At 44.2% G+C, this 20,762-nt stretch overlaps 1 protein-coding gene across 1 annotated transcript in view; it reads right to left on the bottom strand.

Annotated features, from left to right (window-relative positions):
* FRMD4A (FERM domain containing 4A) overlaps window positions 1-20,762 on the bottom strand; it is a 607,134-nt gene that overhangs the window by 94,991 nt on the left and 491,381 nt on the right. Inside the window, 3 exon segments of the mRNA XM_059404285.1 lie at window positions 53-136; window positions 11,736-11,758; window positions 12,661-12,717. Coding sequence (XP_059260268.1) covers window positions 53-136; window positions 11,736-11,758; window positions 12,661-12,717 — 164 coding nt within the window.

Below are 20,762 nucleotides of genomic sequence, written 5' to 3'. Positions count from 1 at the left end.
GAGCCCCCTGCGGGCTCACTGCGGAGGGGTGTGTGGAGAGGGTGCAGCTTACCAGTAGGCCAGGGAAGGGTGCTCCTTCAGGGCTTGAGTGGGAAGCGCTGGCAGCTTCTTCAAGTCACTCCTCACCACCTCATTGCTGGAAGAAAGAAAGAGGACAGAGACAATGCCAAGGAATGGCTCGCCCTCCATCCGAGAAAGCTGCCGTGCTCTGGGATCTGACCCGACCCAGGAGCCTTGGCCGAGACATCCCACATCTGCTCTCTTTGAATGAAAAGTGGGAGGGAAGAAGGGGTGCTCCCTTTTAATCAGTTTATTTAATAAAGAGGAAAGAGGACACACAGGGTGCAGAGCCCAGCGGCCCTCCCCTCTGGGGCACGGAACAGGGCAGAGCAGAGCACTCACAGGTGGCCGGTACACAGAGTGGGACATGGACCCAGTGCCCCCGACAACAAAAATTTGGGAGGAAAAGGGTCACCAGGGTCCCTTAAGCTCTCAGAGGGAGCTCCTAGGGATCCATCAGGGGCTCAAAGCCCTCCGAGAATGGACCACTTCTCCTTGAGAGCTGTTTTCCTCGCTGACACACAACGCTGGTTTTCGTTGCTTGGACTGACCACACATTGAAAACTGTTGTCCAAAATAGGACAAATAAATAACTTTCGCTTTTGACAAGGCCTGGAAATGACTCTGAGAGCGGGAAGGAATTATCTGGTCCTTGTAGGAGGTCCTGGCACCAGAAATCCTTTTCCCCACAGACTCACATGTTTGAGCGATACTTTCCCCACAGACTCACAGGTTTGAAGGATACTAAAAACTCCTCTGGGTTTCAACCAGGGCTCTTCAGAGCCTCGACTCCTCTCGGCACAGTCAGCAGCCCTCCGGCCCTGCTGGGCCAGTGCATTTGCTGTTTGTACCCACTCTTTACCTGCAGAGGCAATCACTGGCCTCCTCCTTGGGATGGTTTTGGTATTTAGAGGTCCAGGAAGCATCTCATGGCCCCTGCAAGGCTAGCAGACGCGCACCCCACGGAGCCTGCCTTGATCCTTGGTTCTAACTTTTGTGCACCTCACACAAAGCAAAGCAGAGTTTAGTCACTGGGACGCTGGGCAATAACATCAGAAGAGCAATGAATTAGGAGCTTGGTGAGCAGAGATGAAGGAAGGAGCAGCACAGTCACAGATGGGCAGCGCCTGCCACATCTGGACAGCAAACACCCCAACACTCACGCTGCTCACTCACTGATCACCCTCCACAATGACCCACCGGCCGGAAAAGCCGTCCTCACCAACGAATCAGCAGCTCCTCTCTGGATGCCACATGCCACGAGGCAAAACCACTCCAACACTCTGAGTTCATCAACATGGTGACAAGGAGACACACGGGTGTTGGCTGATGACACAGCCGTTCTCGGAAAGGGTGTTTCCCAAGTGGAGTGAGAAACGGTGTGTCGGCACTGTTGTGAGTCCTGGCTTAGAACCAACCCGCCAGAAGGCTCAGCTTGCTACTGTTTGAATCAATAAATCCAAGTATTTCAACTGTTATCACCTAGGTGTTAAGGCAAGGATTTACCAATCATTAAGAAGCTGAAGGTAGCTGGGGAGCCCCCGCTCCATGGATGGTAGCGTAGGGGTGCGAACATGACAGACCACAGTCCTCATCCGAGAGGTGCTCACGCGTAGGCAGGCAGGCATGATGTGCAAACAGAAAGATAACTGAATACCAGAGCAGCGTTTCATTGCGTTGACTCAAACAACGAATTCAGTAGCTCAGAGGAAAGAAAGACCCTGGGCTCTTGGGGAAGAGCAAGCTTTAGGGCAGCGTGTGCAGGAAGAAAAGGACGGGAATATAATTTTCTCCTCGGTCGGATGCAGCAGAGTGTGGCAGCAGGTGCACTGAGCCAGAAAGATGGATTGGAGTTGGGGGAGGGGTAGAGCTGAGGGGAGAAAAGGCCAACCGAAAGGCAGAGGAGGCACAAACTGTGAGGACCTTTCAAACCAGGCTCAGGGAGTTCAAACGCACCCAGTAGGCTATGGTCAGCCACTGGAGGATTTCAAACAGCGAAGCTCCCCATGCTCAGGGCCGTTCAATTCCCAAGCAGGGTTTGGAATTTTTACTCACACGCTTTAAAGGCACAGTGTAAGCAAATATTCAGTTCGCCAGACTCTGGAGAGCCCACAATGATGAATCTCTGGGTCTTACCTCTCCCCTGTTTAACAACAAGCACCCTGAGATTTGAGTCTCTGTAAATATCGGAAAAGCACTCTTCGGGGATGAATTTTACTGGCTGAAGCAGTGGGAGAAGCAGCAAAGCTGAAGCTGGAGTTTGGGTTTACTCACACTCATCCTACTTAGAGTCTATTTGTGGAAGGAAGGAGCTCAAGGAGGAAGAGATTGTCTTACCCACCAAACACTAGTTTGTTGGCAAACAAGTTTCCCCGATGACAATCACAGGCTTGACTTCCTCACTGGAGCCTGCAGTGGCTTCCCCAGCTCTCCCCCAGGGCAAGGTTACACAGACAAATAGAACGAGAAATCACTAAGGCGTGAAGAGCGTCCAAATCCATTACATTTTGGAAGGGATCCATGGCTCTTAATCCTTCCCAGAGGACAACTATGTAGAAATGTTCTATTTGCCTTTCTGCTGTCTGTAAACATCTGCACTAACTTAGAGGGGGTCAGCCCTGTGGAATGATCTGGCCCTGCTCTGTGGCCGCATTATCACACAGTTGCCCTGATGGGAGACCTGGCTGCCCCATCTCCAGAGGCGTGAGACGCTAAAACCTAATGAATATGCTAGAAGTTCTCAGCTTCCTCTTTCAGGGTCTTCTACTTACTTGGACGTCTCCCCCAGAGTTCAGTGCACCTGATAAATGCTAACTTAGAAGATAAATGCTAACTTAGAGTCATTTACTAAACTGAGAATAAAACAGATTTTTTTTTATTTTTAACATTAACGAGATTTTTTTTTTTAAGATTTTGTTTATTTATTGACAGGGTGGGGGTAAGTACAAGCAGGCAGAGGGGCAGGCAGAGGGAGAGGGAGAAGCAGACTCCCTACCGAGCAGGGAGCCCAATGTGGGGCTGACCTGAGCTGAAGGCAGACACTTAACCAACCGACCTATGCAGGTGCCCCCATTAACCGGCTTCTATTAGAAACTTTTAGGTAGTTATTAACGTTACCAGCAAAAAAGTGGACTCCCGATGCTGCGCCAGTCTTTGGTTTAGGGGTTTTTGAGATGATGTGTCTCTCTTCTACCACTTATACTGGTCATCAAACATAGGAAGTTTGAATGATTTACTAAGAAAAATTTCTAAGATAGGAAACATCAGACGGGGAATTTGCCGTGAATAACAGCAATGACAAATTTAACTAAGACACCATAAAGCCAAGGAAGCAGAAATTAAGTTGCAGAGCAAATTAGCAAAATCTACACAGTTTTGTTTTCTTTCAAAAAATGAGGAAATGCTTTTTCAGGAGATTCTCCTTGGGTTAAACAAGACATGCATAATTTGCGGGACAAATCTGGGGCCAAGAGAACACGCTTAGTGCGGCAGAATCCTGCAGGGGTTCTGACACACACAATTCTCAAACACTAAAGGGCATTAAACCCAGAATGTCAAACCAGTATAGCAGAGAGCACTTCCCTGAAATCCAGAAAAAGCAACACGATGCTAGCGTCACACTAATGCCTCCAAGTTTTATGAGCCCATCACGAAAGTCAAGCTCCCCAGCAAGATGGATTTCATAAGTAAAAGAGTATTACAGTTCCTCGTGATCCACAATTCCCAAACTGAAAAGCTCTAAGAAACATTTCTTAACCCACTTGGAGGCAAATGTAAACTTTTCACATGAGGCAATGTGTGACCTTTCTCTGTTCTACTTGGTGCGATTATCCATCCATGTTCTGGTGCCGGCACAGTAAGAGATGAGGCTCCAGGTGCCATCCCAGACCCCGACACGGTGTGCAGGAATTCCCCAGATCACCTGTCTAAAACCTACACATTTCTGAATTTGGAAACACAGGGACTAAAGTTTCAGACATGCACTGTTGGTCTCGACAACTTTATTCCATGGTACAATGAACCTAGAAAACTCTGAGCTGGATTACTAAGGAAAGCTACGTATTTTTTCTTCTTTGTTGATCTTTAAAAGCCATACAGCAGGGGCAACTGGGTGGCTCAGTCTGCTAAACATCTGCCTTTGGCTAAGATCATGATCACAGTGTCCCCGTTCAGTGGAGAGTCTGCCTCTCCTTCTCCATCTGCCTCTCCCCCTGCTCCTGCTCTTTCTCTCTCTAAAATCTTTAAAAAATGCAGGAAACTATTCCTTTCTTTCATTCTCATTTCTCCCTCTTCTTTATTTTGTGAAACAAGTTCAAGTTCATGTTGCCAGACACTTGCTGATCGCCTCCCTGTCACCTACTTTTTGTGGGGGTGGTGTAGCAGGGAGGGCTCGCAAAGCTGGTAGCTGGGATGTTGTCTGTAAAGCTTCTCTTGGCAATAGTGTGACCATTTGCAGAAAAGGGAAGCACCTGGGCACCCACCTGGGACTTCTCCAGCATGGGATTCTAGATTCTGGGCATGGATCATGGATAAACAGGCCACACTGTACAGAGGGGCAAAATTACAAACATTTATGAATTATGTGGTTTTATTTCTGATGCTAAGTGTTAATTTATCTCAGTAAAGATTTTTTTCTTCATTGGTGAGTTTGGTTTCCTAGGGTGATACACAACATTTTGTGAGTTTCTAACATAGTTGTAAACTTGTAACATTCAAAACAAGTTTTTAAATTTTTTTCTAAGTCTATAATTGAAGACCATAATCTTACTCAAATAGCACAAGAAGAAGCAATTTGTTACATCACCCTTTAGAGTGGGAATCTTAATTTTGAAAAATTGACATAGTGTTAAAGCCATGAGCCGCTGTGTTATTCACAAAGTCAACACGAAATATGATACTGACATTACATAAAGGCTTCACAAAAGAGACAGCTGTCATAATACAAAATCTCCTTACTTTATATCTAAACCATTCCCATAGGATTTGAAGGCTATCACCCTGCAAAATACCCTATCTGAATACTTTTCTACGCTCAGAAAATATGAATTACACACTTGAAAAACTCAGTAAAATGGATTTTTATGCAAAAACAAAGACTTCTGTAACAATGTATAACTTTTCCTTGAACATTTTGCTTCAAGTTTTCACAGATTCTGTTCCTTTCAAAAGGTCTTGCCTGCCTGAAAGATTCCAGCTGCTTCTCCATTAAATCATGGGAAAAACAGCACACACCCCTTTCTCTTTCTCCCGCTCTCTTTTTGTGAAATAATATATAGAATTATATAAATTTAAATTATTCCCACAGAAACTCTTCTTTGAGCTGACAGATGGGTTTCAAACTTAACTGATGACTTTTCTAGTAAGTTTCCAATAGGGACATTTGCAAATTTGGGGTATTAAAGATAGCATGAGGTTATATCAGTTATATTCCAAATGTTGACTATTTCAAACACCACTCTCCGAGTATTTCTTACTAATTATCTAAGAGTCTCAGCAAATCCATTTCGCTTACTCTATGTGATTACTGGCAGCTGTTTTCTTTCAAGAGGCCAATTAAAAAATTGCAGGAAAACATATGCCAAATGATCAAATGCTCTAATAATGATTTAAAGCTAAGCTTGCTTTGAGTTGTAGTAGTAAAACCATTTATGTAAATGCAAAGTAATGACATCAGTGGACTCGGAACTGTGACTTATAGACTGCTGCCTTAGATTAATCAACTTTCAACACCAAGCAAGAAAATAACATTGTCATCTTTTTAAAGATAGCAATCTACACTAATGTTTATGTTACTAAAAAAGTCTTTCAGAAGAAAACCAGCTCTTTGTCTTCTTTTCCTGTTGATCTTCCAAAATTCTGCCTTTAACACATGACTGCCTAAAAGGTTTCGTCTGGTCTGACAAAAAGGCCCCCCCAAACCTGGAATTTTCAGACACCAGAGGGCCAAGCTTCATTTACATTAATTCACAAATGCTCCCTGAAAAGGCAGAAAAGATTTCAAACAAAGAACAAAAAACCAAGAGGGTACTTTTTTTTCTTTTTATGGTCACAGAAATTTCATTTTGTTTTTCCAGACAAGTGAACACACGGTCCCATGATTTACATAAGATAAAATATTAAATATTAAAAGGTCTTCACTTTTTTTTTTTTTGCTTTTTAACTGTTCCTCCAGAGACGTATGTAAGAACGTGCAGCCTTTGAAAGTTAAAGGGAATGTTCCAGCACAAGTAAACACTCCAACTCCTCTTCTGAAAGGGAAGGAAAAATCAATTTCCCCTGTGACGGAGGACTGCTGACTTCTTAGTACTGATCGAGTAATGTGTTGCTCCATTTCAGAAAACATTATTCTATTATTAATACCGTATTATTATTATTTTAAGAAATGGAATTAAAGGCCTGCAGGTTGCTACTCGGGACACAGTGAAATTTCTTACATACTACTGAACTCCACTGAACTAATACTCACTTGGACCTGCATTTTACTTCGTACAGATGTCACAGAAACTGACCCCAAGTACTCGATCACAGCCTCACTTTTTTCCCTGTGATTGCTTATGTTTATTTTGGAACAGAGAGAGCCTGCAGATGTAGGTTTCCCTCCTCCTGCCTCTTAGGCACATGACAGGCTCAGCCAAACAGGTAAGCAAAACGTAGCCTGCGGACCTTTACGTGAAATGTTAAGACTGTCTTCTCCAGGTGCCGTTTGCTTGCTGGTTCTGATAAATCTTATGCTGGTAGCATCCTGTTTTAATGATTAGCACCAGTACATCCGGTCCTTTATAACAAAGATATTTCCAGGTCCCAAAGGATGGCCTGGCCTAACAGAGCTTTACTGATCTGGTTTCAATAAATCTTGTTAACAAAAAATTCTATATAACAGATTTTTTTTTTTTAACTAGTCCCTGTTAGTGTTCGGATGTTTCTTTATATGAAAAGTAGTGTGATTTGGGCATTTAGTTGTGCTGTTCAACATAAACTATTTTTTAATCAATTCACTGATTTGACAAAATGTTTACAATGGTTTTTCTTTTCTTTTCTCCTGGCATCCTTCTGGAAGCATCCAAAGGGCTGATAGCAAGTAAAAGGTGAGGTGATTCTCGGAATCAAGATAGACTGGCCACCAGGCTTTTTAATAAAGGTCCCCTTAGAGAAAACAAACAAAAAATCAAATTCTTGCATACAATGTAGCAAGAAGTCTTCTGTTAAATTGCATCAGAATGTAACTATACAATCTGGATGTCCTGTTCAGTTGATTCAAGGACCTTCTCAAGGAAGAGAATATTATTTTGCTATAATAACCCAAGGTTTTTTCTTTAATTTTTTGAAATAGGAAATGTCAGTGCTCAGCGCTCAAACCCCCGTAGCGTCTGGAATGCATGAAGTAAGTACAAATCACAGAAAGTGTGTGTTAGCTAACAAATGGCCAGGAGTGATTATCAAATAAGAACTTTTTGTTTTTAGGGGCGCCTGGGTGGCTCAGTCTGTTAAGCAGCTGCCTTCCTTGGGTCATGATCTCAGCATCCTGGGATCCAGTCCTACACTGGGCCCTTTGCTTGGCAGGGAGCCTGCTTCTCCTTCTGCCTCTGCCTGCCACTCTGCCTGCCTCTGCTCTCTCTCTCTGACAAATAAATAAATAAATAAATAAATAAAACCTTAAAAAAGAAAAAAAGAGAACTTTTTGTTTTTAAACGGCATTGATCCTTCTCAACCTAACATCTGCCTACAGAGCTGCCATGGTTAGCAATTCTCAGGCTATTCAATGGTTTTTATTTTATTTATTTATTTTTTTTTTTAAGATTTTATTTATTTATTTGACAGAGAGAGATCACAAGTAGGCAGAGACGCAGGCAGAGAGAGAGAGAGAGAGAGAGGAGGAAGCAGGCTCCCTGCTAAGCAGAGAGCCCGATGCGGGACTCGATCCCAGGACCCTGAGATCATGACCCGAGCCGAAGGCAGCGGCTTAACACACTGAGCCACCCAGGTGCCCCTATTCAATGGTTTTTAAACAGAAATGCCAACTCTAGATTTCCAGATTGTTGACGGGCACTCATTTTTGTACACAGACACACACCAGGAAGGATAGTATGAGTATCATGCTGTGCTAAGGAAAATAATACAAGTGAGAAAATATTATTTTTTAGATAAGGCCATTTCCTAAACCTTTAATGCTCGCTTACAAATCCGTCCACAATATGTTAGAATATGAACATGTATGACATAGATTTCTTCCTACCAGGGACAATGCTTCATACCTATCTAGACCCCGGTCATTTTCTTTCAGCAAAGCTCAACCCGACATCTCATGGCCAAGTCCAAGAAGACAGGATGGTGAACATTGATACTCATTGGAAAGAAAAGGGAGTTACGTAAGAATAAGCCTTCAAAGGGTCTGCTGGGCAAATAAGTCCAAAAGAAGAAACAAAACAGCCTGTGAGGATTTTGATTCCGAGCTGTCTGTAGACAGTTCTCCTTCTATTTAAGTATATCAGCACTTTTGACTTCTCCCTTTTGTAAATATAACCCTTTTCCACTTCAAGGAAACTAACTGCTCCCATAATTTGTAGATTAAATGTAATTCATATATATTCACGGACAAGTAAATATATAGAATAGGAGCCCCAGGGGCAAAATAGCCTTTTAGGAAGTTAGATTCAGGAGCCTCCGGTTATGAAAGTGTTACTTTGTCTTCCATGTGTAACCATTAATTTAAAAAGGTTCTGTAAGCCTCTAGATTCTAGAACACCCCCAACTTAAGCCCTGGACCATGCCTTATTTAAAAGCTTCTGCTGGGGCGCCTGGGTGGCTCAGTGGGTTAAAGTGTCTGCCTTCGGCTCAGATCATCATCTCAGGGTCCTGGGATTGAGCCCCTCATTGGGCTCTCGGCTCAGCAGGGAGCCCGCTTCCCTATCTCTCTCTCTGCCTGCCTCTCTGCCTACTTGTGATCTCTCTCTGTCAAATAAATAAATAAAAATCTTAAAAAAACAAAACAAAACAAAACAAAACCCTTCTGCAGACGCACCCAAGTGGTTCAGTGAGTTAAGTGTCTGACTCTTGATTTTGGCCCAGGTCATGATCTCAGGGTCCAGGGATCCAGCTCCACATGGGGCTCCAACACACTCTGCTTGGGATTCTCTCTCCTTCAGAATCCTCTGCCCCTCCCCTTGCTCACATTCTCTCTCTCTCTCTCAAATAAATAAATAAATAATAAATAAATCTTTAAAAACAAAATAAAAGCCTTCTGCCATGTTCTCTGTATTCTAAGCTGACATCTCATTTCATTGATGCTATTCAGAAAAGCGTATTATATTTACAGGTTATGTCTACAAGATGAGGCCATCCAGTTAAATACAACTAAGGTGGCACAGTCCTGTATTAATTATTAATAGAATAAAAGATAACTCTAAAATACTAAATTACAAGAATGGGACACCTAACATGCCTAATGTTCAGCCACCAAACCAAATATGCTCAGCGTCAATGCTTTGGGGCTTTCCCTGGGTTTCGGTGAGAAAGGGCACAGACAAGGAATTTAGAATTACTTCTCTTCTTCCCAAACTCCAGGCCACTGGAGCCTGCAAACGCTGGGCCTGCTGCAGACACTGGGTGTTCATCAGGGCACCCCACACAATAAATCCTGTCCACCTTCCATGATGGGAGTGCTAGGCTGGCAGATCAACTGACCTTTGGGCCAAGGTGTCTGACCTCTCCCTCCCCTGACAGCTATTTCTCTCACCAGACAGCTGGGGACAAACAAACGGAGAGGCCACACTTTGACAAATGAAGCTAAACCAGGAGGCTTTGTTTCTCTGAGGCCCACAAGCTGGCATTCCACAAGCTCTTTAGGGGACCATGAATTACTGGGAGGCCAGGCCTGCGCTTCCTCCTCCTTGGCAATCCCTGTGGCCACACGTTCCCATGATCTGTGGGGCCAGACTCTGCTGGTCCCAGTTCACATTCCATCCTGTCAGAGGACTCTCAAAAATAAATAATATTTACAGCAGAGTTCAGGGCTGGTGAAAGCCAACGGGAGAAAATTACCTTCAGGGAATCCACGGGAATTGTGGTTGTTAAACTCTTTTTCATGAGACCAGAAACCTCTGTGAGTCTATGACCCTGCACTTATCAAAACCCCCAAATTCCAATGTCAAATGAAAGGCATAAAACAAGTAACAACTATAAAAAACGGGATATTTTCAGGATCTAGAAAATATTTCATTCAACAACTTCGGTGACTGGGTATTGGCCACCTACAATGTTTAAGGTCTCCAGCTCAGGATGTAAAACAGCCTTAGTAAAACAGAACAAAACAAAACAAAACAGAAACCCCCCAAACAAGTGACTATCTCTGCTTTATAGCAAGAGCTTGGGAAGTCTAAATAAAAGGGGCCTGGAGGTTCCCTTATACAAATGTTCAAATGGAGCTGAAGGGACTAATTTTAGAATCCGGGGTAAGCACACTGCGACTCACCAGCTCGCTTCAGCCCTCTCCCTGTTTTTATATGGCCCACGAGCTAAGAATGGCTTTTACATTCTTTAAATGGTGAAGGGGAAAAGAAAAATCAAAACAATAGGATTTCATGATACCAGAAAATGTACACAAAATTCATATTTCCAAGTCTATAAATAAAGTTTTATTGGAACGGGGCTACACTGATTTATTTACACTGTCTATGGCTGCTTTTGCGTTTACAAAGGGAGAGCTGAGTAATGACAACAGAACCATAGGGCTCGCAAAACCTTACCTTACAGATCAAATCCACCAAAGCAAGAGAAAACATACTGAGTTCCTTCAAGAAGTAGAGGCAGGATTTGTTTTTCTTTTTAATACCAGTTTAGCTAATTTCCTATTGATGAGACAGAATGCTAGGCCCTCATACTCTGTTTTCTTGGATATTTAGACCCTGAGTCTAAAACACAGGCTCTCCCAGACATCTCAGGGAGTTCAAAAACCAGAATACCAGGAGTCACGTCTGTCTTTGAGCAAACATTCCTGTTGATGGGCGGCCACAACTCCCTCCCCTATACAGGCTCCAGTAATGACCATGAGAAACTGAGAGGAAAGCAACCATGCAGGTCAGCAGGCGAGGCCTCAGGGAATGAATGGTAAGACTGAAGCTGCCAGTTCTACGGGGTTAATAAGCAGCTCACATGTCCCCAGTGGTTAAGCGCTGACATTCTCTCTAATGTACTATCTAGAGAAGGAAGTAAAGTAGAAGTGGGGGACGGTAATACTTTTATGAAGGAACTCTCCCCATGGGATAGCTTTTGTCCTTTGGATGGTCAGGGAACTAAAAATGAGAGAGAGAAAAAAGATATCCACATGGCAGGGTTATCTGAAGCCCTATTCACACCAGAGGGGTGATTCCTGACTCCATGGACACACTTGGGCAACCTGACAACCCTCTAGACAATGGCCACGGGTGACACTGGGTGCGACTCCTAGCTTTTAGTCACTGCTAGACTTCTCATTTAGTACAGAACAGCCTCCTCGCTATGACTGTTTCCTCTGCCCGAGGTGGTTGGATCTCATCACCAATATATACTATGAAAGCACTGCCTTCCTACAAAGGATCCAAAGAATAATTTCTTTTAATAGAGATGTAACACAGCACAGGATCCCCAAAATAACAAAAACAAAACAACCCCCCAAGCCCCCAAACCTTTTGTAAACTCACCTAGAAAAATCTCCCTTTGCTTCCTGTAGAAGAAAAAAAAGTCAACGTCAGTGAAACATTCCAGTCCAGTATCCCAGGCTTTCAAATACATTTCAAAAACACTCAAGCTTATGACGGCTGTTGTCCTATCTGCTACACGAAGACGATGAGGAAAGGACCAGACATTTGCCACCTGAATCTAAGACACTAAATTACACCTTAGAAAGTAATATACAAAGAGAGTGATTCATAATGACAAAATGCAAGTTTCTCCCTCTTAGGACCCTGGTTTACCGTTTTCTAGTTTAAAGGTTCAGAATCAGAATGTGCGTCTGGGTAGAGCTGTCTCTGTCTCAACGTTACTTGTTTTGTCTTGTACTGTGGGCTCCTTCCCAAAATTACTGCAGAGGAACCATGGTTAATGACTCTAGCACCATGCCTTGGATATAGTAGTTGTTCAATAAAGCTTTACAGGAGAAATAAATTAATGACCTTCTTTCAATTCATCTTGCTGGTGTGACTAATACGGTCGGTCATTGTTGCTAATTTTCATTAATAACTCTTACACATAAGCTAATGGTCTCCTTGCCTTTCCACATGTGTGAAATGATTCTCTTGTCAATTCATTCTGCTATTTACTTGGCTTTCTCCAGAGTGAGGAGGGCACCACGCTTGAAGGAAATGGGGTCTCTGAATGATCTCAGTTTTCCCCGGACTCAAATGATGTAGAGACAATTTTCCTTTGCAGAGAGACCCTGTCCTAAAACTTGGGAATCCCAGAAGCTCCTCATTTACTGCTGTGGCATAGCTCCATCCTGTTACTGTTGTAAATAATTAAGATGACGAATAGGGAGAGCATATGGCAGCTGGCTGTACATGTTACATCTTATTCTTGTCTCTTCTGTGTCTGGCTCTGGGATGCACACATGAGGGCAGAACGACCTACCTGTAAAATATAGGAGGCTAATTCAAACACCACTTCACTGTCAACGTCGATCAGCTCCTGAAAGGAAAAAACAACAAAGAAGGTTAAAGCTGGTACTTCTACAGATTTTTTCATGACATCTCCTAGAAAAAGGCCCACTCTTCCTTTTCTGAGCTGTGTTCCAGAACCTCAAACACTCAGAATATCTGTGGTCTCAATGACTGGACCCCCAAAAACCCCCTGGCCCTGTTCACGGCTTTCCCAGTGGTCCCGGGCCTCCCCAGTCACCGCAAAGGCCTCATCTTTAAATCTTGAGAAATTAGGTGGTGAGCCAGTCCTGAGGGTCCTACAAACTTGTTAAGCTGATTCAGCTATGGAGTATGGTTACTTGATATCCAATTGTGTTTTCTTCGTGAACTCTACTTAGAACCAGGAGTAAGGTTTTACTGGAAAAAAAGTTATTAATAGGACTGTACCTCTTTAAATTAAAATGAAATGAAATTAAAAATACAGTTGCTCATTGCAATGGTTCATTGCTTTCAAGCACTCAACAGTTCGATGTAACGATCGGCTACCACAGGGATTTTGAGTAGATACAGGGCACTTCTGTCCTTGCAGGAAGTTCTGCAGACCAGCACTGCCAGAGCCCAAGTTTATTCATTCATTTATTTTTTTTAAAGACTTTGTTTACTTATTTGTCAGAGAGAAGAAGAGAGAGCGAGAGGGCACAAGCAGGGGGAGCTGCAGGCAGACAGAGAAGCAGGCTCCCTGCTGGGCGTGAAGCCCGATGCAGGACTTGATCCCAGGACCCTGGGATCACGACCTGAGTCGAAGGCAGACGCTTAACTGACTGAGCCATCCGGGCGTCCCACAGAGTCTAAGTTTAAAAATGCTTCTTTCCTATTCCTTCTTTCCCTAAATATTTCATTATCATCTGTGGATATGGTCTTAAAAGGACATAAACCTTTCTGTGGTTTTTGAAAATATATCTAATAAGTATGTATATTTCAATATGTATATAATTTCTATCTGTTTTCTAAACAGCTTTTTGAAGTGTAATTGATACATAAAAACGCTGCATGTTTAATTTTTAAACAATTTAAGGAGTTTGGATGTGTGCAAACACCTGTGACACCATCACCACATTCAAGGTAACACACATATCCGTAACCTCCAAAAGTGTCTTTGTGTCCCTTTGTGTGTGTGTGTGTTTACCATATGGCACAAAACACATAACACGAGATTTACCCTCTTCACAGATTTTAAGTGCGTGTGTGTGTTTACCATATGGCACAAAACACATAACACGAGATTTACCCTCTTCACAGATTTTAAGTGCATGACATTGTAATTGTCATATACAGTTCAGATCATAAAAATAGAAGGAACTCTGGGGCGCCTGGCTGGCTCAGTTGGTTAAGTATCTGCCTTTGGCTCTGGTCATGTTCCCAGGGTCCCGGAATCAAACCCCGCATTGGGCTCCTTGCTCATTAGGGAGCTTGCTTCTCCCTTTCCCTCTCCCTCTGCCACTCCCCCTGCTTGCGCTCTCTCCGTGTCAAATAAACAAATAAAATCTTAAAAAAAAAAAAACAAAAAAGAAAAGCAAATAGTGGGAACTCTGGAGTCCATCAGCACAGAAAAATAATAAACAAATAAACTAATGCTGTACTTCTGTCTTGAACTTCAACAAAAATGTCTATTTTTTTTTCTCTCCCTCGTATCGCTAGATGCTATAGCAGATGACAGGATCACAGCACGTTAGAGCTAAGCCAGGCTTGGACACCAGCTAGCCCAGCCCTCTGCTGTTATTGAGATCAGAAATCCAAAAATGTCAAGGGACTCTCCCAAAGCCACAAGACCTCAGGAGGAGGCCAAAAACAATCCCCAACCTCTTGTGTAGCAGGTGACCTCTCTGAGTGCATGTGTTCCTCCAAGTCAATAAGAATTCTGGGGGTATCACCTGACCCCTGTTGGAAATGGCTCTTATTAAAAAGATAAGAAATTGCAAGTGTTGGCGAGCATGTGGAGAAAAGGGAACTCATCCGCACTGCTGGTGGGTGTGTAAAGTGGGGCAGCCTCTATGGAAAACAGATTGGAGGTTCCTCAAAAAATTAAACATAGAACTAACCTATGACCCAGCAAGTTCACTTCTGGGTATTTGTCCAAAGGAAATGAAAACACCATTGCGAAAAAATATCTTCACCCCCATGTTCACTGCGGCATTATTTACGACAGCCAGCTGCAAACTTGGAAACAACCTAGCTCCCACCAATTGATGAATGGATAAAGAAAATGTCACACACACACACACACACACACACACACACACACACACAATGGAATATTAGTCATAAAAAAGGATGGAATCTTGCCATTGGAACAGCATAGATGGATCTTGAAGGCATTATGCTAAGTAAGATAAGTCAAACCGAGAACGACATGTATTATACAGTATCACTTATCTGTTCCACGTACATGGAACCCAAAGAAAGAAAATTCAAATTCACAGATACAGAGAACAGGTGGGTGGTTGCCAGAGGTGGGGCTGGGGGAAGTGGGTAAAGGGGTCCAAAAAGTTAAAAACTTCCCAGTTTATAAAATAAGTAAGTCCTGAGGATGTAATATATAGCACAGTGACTACAGTTGCTACTAAACCGTGTATCTGACGGTTGCTAAGACAGGCAGATCTTGAAAGTTCTCATCACAAGAAAAAAAATGTGTATGTGAGATGATGGATACTAACCAAACCTATTGTGGGGGTCATCTCATAATGTACACAAATATTGGATCATTATGTTGTACCTGAAACCACTATAATGTTATATATCAATTATATTTCAAGCAGGAAAAATAAGGACTTGGTCTCAGCCAACATGTTCTCAGAACCATATGTGTCATTGAAGTCAGCTAAATGTAGAATTACGTTTCTCTTGGATTATAATCCAAACTCCAACTCATGGATTTTCTTTCTTTCTGGTGTTTTTTTTTTTTTTTTTTGTGGTCCACAGTCGGACCCTGGAATTCAAACCAACACACTCAAGCAAGCCTATATCTTTTGAGGGATGGATATCATTTGGGCCCTTTCAGTCTCAGTAATTGCAAAGATGGATAATGATATTTGCTACCGAACCACCTCAGAAGTGTGGGCTAAGAGAACCAAGGAAAGCATATGGAAGAATCGGGCACAATAATTCTTTATGCCTAACCAGCCGAGAGAGCTTTATGGCCACTGTCATTGATGCAGACTGTCAGGGTCGGGACACAGCGGAATGCGTGGAATTACCCTTCCGGGATTACCAGATCCCATCAGAATGTAAATCATTTAACAGTGTACAAATGATTTAACAGAAACATTGTCCAGGGTTTCCACAATGGCCCATTTCTACTTGTATGACGTTCCTTTCCATTCCCACCAAGGACATGCTGGGCGCTCACATGCACGGCTGGGTCCGGGGATGTGTGCTCTCCAGTCAAACATTTACACCCGTGTTGCAACTAATGGTCAATGGTGGGCTAATCTTTAACCTTCGAGGAGAGGCTTATGCATGCAACCTAAAACCAGCCACCGGGAACAACCCTTGCTAGTGTGAATGTAGCTTTTAGTTCATTATTTGACTCATCTGCCAAATGAAAATGTACCTCCGTTGTGGGGTGCGGGGAGAAGCAGAGTAGCAAAGGCAGAACATTTTTAAAATTTCACTTTTTTTAATGTAGTCTATTACACAGTTCCAGGAGAGTCAGTCAGAGACCACCCTGGTGGTGAGTGTGAGCTGGAATGTGCCATTATTCAGTCAAGCTCCCCAAAATGCACAGTTCAATGCCTGCCCCAATTTACCCAAGTTCTTCCTCACAGCACTCATCCTCAGGGTAACCGGGCACCCTCGCCCTTCAACTGGGGTGAGTTTTCACCCTCTCTGACCTTGGCCATCTCCCGGGGACGATATTAAAAAACAGGGCAAGTCAAAACGTGGCCAGGAAGAGGGAAATGGATTAAAGACTGACGTGGCTCAGACAGAACCTGTGCCTACACAATCCGATGGAAGTGCGGGGCATTAATCCTTCTCACCAACTCTACTTAATACTGAGTTCAGGAATCATCTTGTCGTCTGCCCTCAGTCAGCACAGACATCTGAAGGACATACGTTCCTACCGTGCAGCTTCTACTCCATTTTCCGACGTCTCCTGTTCATAATGTGCCCCCCGCCCCTGCTTTTTACACTTGACCCTCCCGGGGGATTTTCTTCTTTAAAATCCACTGCGATGCATCAGTGTTTGAGACTTTCTGCCCACACCACACATTTCCTCTTGTGCCTCAAAACCTACAAGCTAAGTTCCCTGAGTCAGGGGGTAGACAGATGTTTCCAGGGGACCTCCTGTCAGAGACCACGCGCCAGCTAACATCCAAAAGATGACTCTCCCTTTTTTTTTTTTTTTTTAATTTATTTGACAGAAATCACAAGTAGGCAGAGAGGCAGGCAGAGAGAGAAGGGGGAGCAGGCTCCCTGCTGAGCAGAGAGCCCAACGTGGGTCCTGATCCCAGGAGCCTGAGATCATGACCTGAGCTGAAGGCAGAGGCTTAACCCACTGAGCCACCTAGGTGCCCCCTGCCTCTCCCTTATTCTTATGTGACTTTTCTGGCAATCCAGAGGTGGTATCTTTCACGTGTCCCTGCTCCAGCAGAGAAAATAAGCTGAATGAGACCTCACAGGGGGCACGCAAAGACCACATTGGGTTTTCGCTAGCTGAGGACCACATGGGACAGGGGGAGTGGGAGAGGGCCCATCAGGGAAGAGCTGTAAGCACCTCCCAGCTGGCATGACTCCGAGGCTGGGGTATGACCATCCTCTGTGCCTCTGAGGCTCTCAGAGCTGCTGGACAGGCGCATCTTGAGGGTATCTGTTGAGTTCCAAAATCGCCTGGGAATCCAGGGTGGTCTGATGGGCATGTAAGAACTTTACCTAAGACGCACGGGTATGAGGAAGGTGCTGGTAGAGGGAATGTGATGCCCTCCAGTTATTACGGCCATCGAGGGCTGTACTCGGGGCATCTGTTTTACTTACTACAGAATAATGTGTTGGGCTTTCTCTCATCTTTTGAAAAAATGCCACGGAAAGACACACAAATCTGCCGGTGCGCGCTTGGGCGCTCAGAGGGGGGTGGGGGAGGATGGCCCCACTTCAACCCCCACTCAGCACTGCTTGATCCCAGGTGATTCACTAGCCGAGGGAAGAGGCCTGAGGTCATTTATCAGCAGCGTAACTGTGAACAATATTCTCAGAAAGATTTCCATCTGTGGATCTCCAAGAGTTCCAAATAAATGGCCCCAGGAGAACCGTGAGCGGCAGGTGTTATGGACGTTCTCCAAAAGTCCCGAGAACTGGAGGGCCTCTTCACGTTCCCCTCACTCTGAGGGACTTGGTGGTGGTCTTCATACAGCCCTCGATCTTAATGGAAAGCATTCCTCTGTGGTCAGGAGTGACAGAAATTCCAACATTCCACATAAGATGAATAAGATAATTGTAAAAGAAAATGTGATTAACCACCACATGCTAGGTTGACAAGATTTCACTGAGGATGATCTATACCGAGTCCATCCAGAACAGCTGGCAGGGATGCCCCAAGGGTCTTCTCTTGCTAACCGCCGCCACCCCTCTTCTCACCACAAAATGCCTAAAGATTTCCATTTCTTGCCATCCTCCTTAAGATCATTTCTACCCCCACTGGAAAGTTCCAGGTACTAGTTCCCATCTCCTAACAGCTCTGAGACATTGAATAAATCACTGGGTCTCCTTGAGTTTCATTTCCCTCATCAGAAGAAGGGGGATAACGATTTCTTTTCCAATTATTTTACTGAGTTTGGTGAGGACATGGATAGGTGACTTGGAAACTCTGAGACACACTGCAAACATCCTGACTGCAGTATTTACTTAGATTCACGGGGGGTTATAAACGGACTTCCCCAGTGTTGCCTCTGTTCTCAGCACCAGTGAGCATTTACAGGAATCGTGGTAAGATGTATTATTTTAAAGAGGAGGGCAGCGTTATTTATACGTGTGTGTCTACCTGTGTCACTATATGATCCAAGTGGTCCTGATGCCGCGCCTGGCCTCCCTGTGCCTGTGTAGGTGGCCCAGCTCCCTGCACAACTCGCAATGGCTATGTGAACATGCTTCGAGCAAACGGGGACTGTGGTGCCGGATAGGACCGACATGGTCTTGCATAACCATCTTCCTCAGCCCTCTGCCAGTTTTTCATCTGTCAAGTTACTTCAAGTTTAGCTGATGAGCCACTGAGGGGGACAAGCCAGCCAGGCTGGGTCACCATAATCTCATTTTGTGGCTCAGCGATTCCTCCTGCTGCCTCTTGTTTACCACCCATGTCAGGCCCTGGGGGGAGTCTCCCTTTTAGAGGCCCCAGGCACCACCAAGATGATGAGCCCAAGTGAATTTGTTTCTAGAATTGAAAACGAAAGTCCCCCTCTGTTCTTTTTTTCCTCTTACCCCCTGTTACATGAGCACACACACTAACACACACTGACCCTGCGACAATTGCACTAAGAGATAAGGAAGAGGATTCTGATGGTCTGAGATGAACATTTATGCTTGTTCCTTTGTGCTGTGGGGCCTGATTGTGGGCTTTGTTTCTCTCAACTCCCGACAAGATGATACTATCTGCTCCTTAGCAAAGCTCTTTGAAGATCTTGGATAAAAGACAACTTATTTCAGTTCCAACAAGAGCGACGGTGTTTAGCCCTACATAGCAAATGTGGCCCAAGGATGCTTATTTAAATGTCAGTAACATGGGAAGCTCTCAGACCAATGTGGAAGCTCTCAGAAAAGTAGGTGGAACAAGACCCCCACCCCACATGAAGCGGGAATCTTTAGCTGCTTCTTTTCTGACATGATCTGCTCTCAGTGGGTACACACAAACACCAGACTTGGTAATTTCATAGGAAATATGCAAATCCTTGCTCCCTGGGTTTGGAAAGCCTTAAATAACAACAATCTCCTAAGCGCTGTCTATATGCCTAGTTCAGTGATAGGTCATGGAAGGTGATCCTAAAAATTCACTCTGAAGAACGCTCATGCCAACTTTTCCTCTAACCCAAAGAAGGAAACTACAGTCAACCCTTAGATGGTGATCATGTGTTTTGTTTCTTTCGTTATCATCGTTGGGCAGGATAAGGGCTGGGATTAAGCATTTAAGTATGACTTAAATATTAAGTATATTTAAGTGTGGATGGTCAATCCCATATTACCTATGGGATTCCTTCTTCGTCATCTTCTTCTTCTTCTTCTTCTTCTTCTTTTTTTTTTTTTTTACGATTTTATTTATTTATTTGATACAGAGAGAGAGAGACACAGCAAGAGAGGGAACATTAAGCAGGGGGAGTGGGAGAGGGAGAAGCAGGCTTCCCGCCAAGCAGGGAGCCCTATGTGGGCTTCAGTCCCAGGACCCTAGGACCATGACCCGAGCTGAAGGCAGACACTTAACAACTGAGCCACCCAGGCACCCTGAGATTCCTGCCTTTTTAAAAATTAAAAAGACACTAATTTTATGACCTAGCAGTTGTGGTGTGCAAGACTTTTGAAAATCGTTGTAGTGACTAATTTTTGACAGCAATTTCCCTTTACCAGTGGAGAGAGGGCAGGATTCAGTTGCATAGCCCAAAGGTGGGGCAAGAGCGGAGATTAGAATCCACACCCACCCTATCGCGCCCATCGGGTGGGACAAACGCACTGCCTCCTGCCGGGCTGGCCTATGGCTTCTTTAGTTTGGCAAGAGAAGCCACAACCAAAGAGAAAAGCCTTGGCAGGAGAGCTCTGCTTTCTTGTGTGATTTTCCAGGGAACACACAACATCAAAGACAGACTTCCCACGGGAGTCTCCCACCCAATAAGACACACATGTCTAAATGAGTTCTATCCATCCCCTGGTCATAAATTTTTTTTTCCCTCATCCACCCGTAACCTTGGTGAATTAAAACATATCAGAGGGGCACCTGGGTGGCTCAGTGGGTTCCTGGATTGAGCCCACATCGGGCTCCCTGCTCAGCGAGGAATCTGTTTTTCCCTCTCCCTCTGCCCCTCCCCCTGACTCATGCTCTCTCTCTCTCTCTCTGAC

The sequence above is a fragment of the Mustela nigripes genome, chromosome 6 (genome assembly GCF_022355385.1).
Source record: "Mustela nigripes isolate SB6536 chromosome 6, MUSNIG.SB6536, whole genome shotgun sequence".
NCBI classification, from domain to species: Eukaryota; Metazoa; Chordata; class Mammalia; order Carnivora; family Mustelidae; genus Mustela; species Mustela nigripes.
The sequence above is the reverse complement of the archived record's forward strand: the minus strand, read 5'-3'. Positions and strand labels throughout refer to the sequence as shown.